Here is a 3,449-nt window from a genome sequence, read left to right on the forward strand (position 1 = left end):
ATACCAAGTTGGCGGAGTCTTCTAGAGGAGGACTATCGGCAGGGTAAGGGAACTAGGCCAAGTTACGTCTTGCTGGGTCTTGATGTGGGCCTGGTTGGCCGCATTACCGTCTTGCAATACACGCTTGGACCCCGGTAAGTGGTAGCGTCAGTATCCTAAGCTTGTCAAAAGCTCGACAGCGTCCAAATTCAAGTGAAATCTTGTACACCGTCTTGGACTGCTTGCTCTTCCGTGAGGCAGGAGAATGACATGATGGCCAGGGCTTGGAAGCCGGAGGGGGAAGGAGAAACCTGCCAGGCGAGCGTCTAACCTCCTAATCTTGGTTTATCGTTGAAGATGGCCCACTTTCGGAGAGCTGGTTTTAGCGAAACCGCAAAGCGTCATGGATCTTTGAGTGATGTCTTCGTGAACGTCAGGCCCGAATGCTCCAGGTCCTGTCTGGCTTTGTTTTCGCGTGGATATGCAATGTACCCACCCAATACTTTGGTAGCATTATATAAGCAATTCCACATACCTTGACTTCGCTGGCAAAGTGTTCATTCACTGGGCACTAATATGATGGGGAAGTGTTGCATTGGTCACCATTTTGAGGTGGTGGGTTGTCGTTGGCCACCATTTTTAGGGCGAGGGCTATTTTTGCCCTATCTGTTGGTGAATGGAAGGTATGTACTACTGTACCTTTGTTTCTATTTTTGCTCCATATTAATTCTTTAGGTCAAGCAATGATGAATTTAATGCTACTGTACTGGTATTGCAGATGTTAATAAATTTTTCTATAAAGTTGGTGAAAGTTTACAAATATTTTCTTATGAAAAAGGTAACATGCAGAGTAAGTAAAAGCAAAGGTGATATTGTATTAATTATTTAGCTCTGATGCATGCATAATTTCTTGTAATAGTAGTTTATAAATGTCTGCTTCTGTTCTGTTAAAAAATGAGTTGAGCTTGGATGTACACGTCAAGAACCGTTTGATCGACGCGTACATCGATTGGATGACAGGATTTTTGAAAACATCCGATCAAGATAGATTGAGAAGGAAAGTGAAATAGATATGTTGCCTACTTTCGTGTTTGAAGTTTGAAAATTTGCGCTTGAATCTCAGTGACTCTGGACAAATATAGAACTTCAAACATCTCACACCTATACTGAAGCATTGTAATTCAAATCTAACATAATTGTGCTGTTATTGTCTTAATTATTTCAGCCATTCTTGCATCAAGATGAGCACACGCACACTCACACCGCTGGTATTTGTTTGACGGTTGAATGGCGCACAATGCGTGGCTGGCCATACAAAGTCACGCGCAGTGCTCTGCACCGATCTCACCCTGCTTGGCTCTGCTTTTTTGACCGCAACGTCTCCAAAGCATATGATGTACTGCTGCTGCTCATGTATTTGTAACAGATGCACGGCGCGCACCGCGTGAGAAGAGGGTATACAACCGTTATGGGGCTTTTGCGTTCATGCCCCTACTTTCAGTATGAAATTCATCAATGGTGATTTAGCCACTAAACCCATACTGGCAACAGCAGCACTCAGCCCTGCTCTTACCTCTCCATATATATATATCATTGGGTTCTTCTGTGCAAGCTCGCTCACTCCTCACTCCTCAGTCCCTAGCTAGGCTGCCAAATGAGAAGAGGGAAGAAGTCTACCATGGTTCGGCGCTACCACCTGACCCTCCTCTCCGTCTTCTCCTTCCTGCTCCTCACCGGCCTTTTGGCTGCTCATCAGTCCCGAGGGAAGAAAGCCGGGAAGATAGTGACCCTGACCGTCCTGTACCCGGCCGCGGGCTCACCGCCAGGGGAGAAGATCAAGATCTCAGCGCATTACGTTGACGAGCACGGGGCCCGCGAGCGCCACTTCAACCTCGACTGCGACGACGACGAGCCGTATGTTTCTCTCCCTGTTTCTCTCTCCGTGTGATTTCCCTTGGTTTAAAAAAAATTCTAGCTAAGCTTACTGCTTGCGATTGAACCCCAGCCTCGGTTTCGGCATGAAGTACCTTCTCTCGACCCTGGAGGGGATACGAGATGCGCGAGAGTCTCGATCCGAGGTAACTAACGTAGAGATTGCCCCACCATGTTCGTGTTCTTGCTGATTTCAGAACGCAATGTGAAGTGCTGACCCTGACCTTTGCCTCGTTGTTTCTCAGCTCTAGTAGTAGGTGGACCAAAGGAGTGGTGGATGTTTGCATGTCCAGTGCCGGGTAGAGATTGGAGAAGGAGCTGCTCTTTTCGTCCCAAGGGAAAATATTTTAGGCGCCTTTTATTTTGTGTCGTAGTATCTGCACATCGGTAGTAGTGTGGTAGTAGTGTGCAGGGTGCTGGAGTACGCCGATCTTTATGTATCTCTGTGGTATATCGTGGACTGTGTGTGTCGCTTAACATAATTAAGAGGCAATCGTGTGAATCGTTTCCGGGTTTGAGAAAGAAAATATATTCTTGTGTCTTTTATTTTATGTATTTTGTACCCAATTTCTGTCAAGTTGAAATCGGCCGCGATGCCAAATCCGACGTTTGAAAAGTTGGATCGCGTGTTGGCTAGCGTTGAATGGGAACAGAAGTTTCCCTTTGTAACTGTTCAGGCCTTTTCTCGTGGAATTTCTGACCATACGCCGTTATTTGTTGACTCTGGTGAGGCCACCCACGTGGGATAAGAATACGTTCTCTTTTGAGCTTGCTTGGTTTGAGCGAGACGGCTTCTTTGATCTCGTAGCCAGAGAGTGGGCTAAGGATTCCGGAGGTAAGTCTGCGCTTGAGCGCTGGCAGAATAAGATCAGGCATTTGAGAAGTTTTCTGCGTGGGTGGGCTAAGCATCTTAGTGGGATCTATAAGGTCGAAAAGGAAAGGCTCCTTAACCTTATTCAGTCCTTAGATGTAAAAGCAGAAACCACTGTTCTGCCATCCTCGGAGCTTCATGCCAAGCTTGACGCGGAGATGAGGCTGAAAGAGCTTCTTCGAGAGAAGGAATTGAAGTGGGCGTTGTGGGCCAAGGTCCGGCGAGTAGTCCAGAGGGACGCGAACACTCAATTCTTTCACATGATCGCTAATGGTAAACACAGAAAGAAGAGGATCTTCTAGCTTGAACAAGATGAAGGAACGATTTTAGGACAGGAAAACCTAAAATTATACATTACCGAGTATTACAAGCGGCTGTTTGGACCCCAGAGGATAATTGTGTGTCTCTGGATGAGTCCAGGATTGAGGATGTTCCTCAACTAACAGCAGTGGAGAACGATATTTTGGCGGCCCCGTTCACCGAGAAAGAAGTTTTCGAGGGTATATCGCAAATCAAAATAATAAGGCTCCCGGCCCTGATGGATTTTCGGCTGAGTTCTATAAGAAGTGCTGGCACATCATTAAGGGGGATCTGTTGCCCTTGTTCAATGATCTCTTCTCTGGGCAGCTTCAGCTTTTCCAACTGAATTTTGGAACAATAACCCTTC

The 3,449-nt window shown here is 46.4% G+C and overlaps 1 protein-coding gene across 1 annotated transcript; it reads left to right on the forward strand.

Moving 5' to 3' along the window:
• Positions 1–1,605: 1,605 nt before the first annotated feature.
• LOC123164705 (uncharacterized) lies at positions 1,606–2,141 on the forward strand. The gene is made up of 2 exons (XM_044582260.1): positions 1,606–1,893; positions 1,985–2,141. The coding sequence occupies exons 1-2, from the start codon at positions 1,634–1,636 to the stop codon at positions 2,100–2,102; spliced, it is 378 nt and encodes a 125-aa protein (XP_044438195.1). The 5' UTR covers positions 1,606–1,633; the 3' UTR covers positions 2,103–2,141.
• Positions 2,142–3,449: the final 1,308 nt, after the last annotated feature.

Source organism: Triticum aestivum, chromosome 1D (genome assembly GCF_018294505.1).
Source record: "Triticum aestivum cultivar Chinese Spring chromosome 1D, IWGSC CS RefSeq v2.1, whole genome shotgun sequence".
NCBI lineage: Eukaryota > Viridiplantae > Streptophyta > Magnoliopsida > Poales > Poaceae > Triticum > Triticum aestivum.

Bases quoted from the DNA above. Each gene is read 5' to 3' on its own strand.
- LOC123164705 (XM_044582260.1), top strand. From the start codon at position 1,634: ATGAGAAGAGGGAAGAAGTCTACCATGGTTCGGCGCTACCACCTGACC. The intron at 1,894-1,984 runs GTATGTTTCTCT...ATTGAACCCCAG, and splicing joins GACTGCGACGACGACGAGCC to CCTCGGTTTCGGCATGAAGT.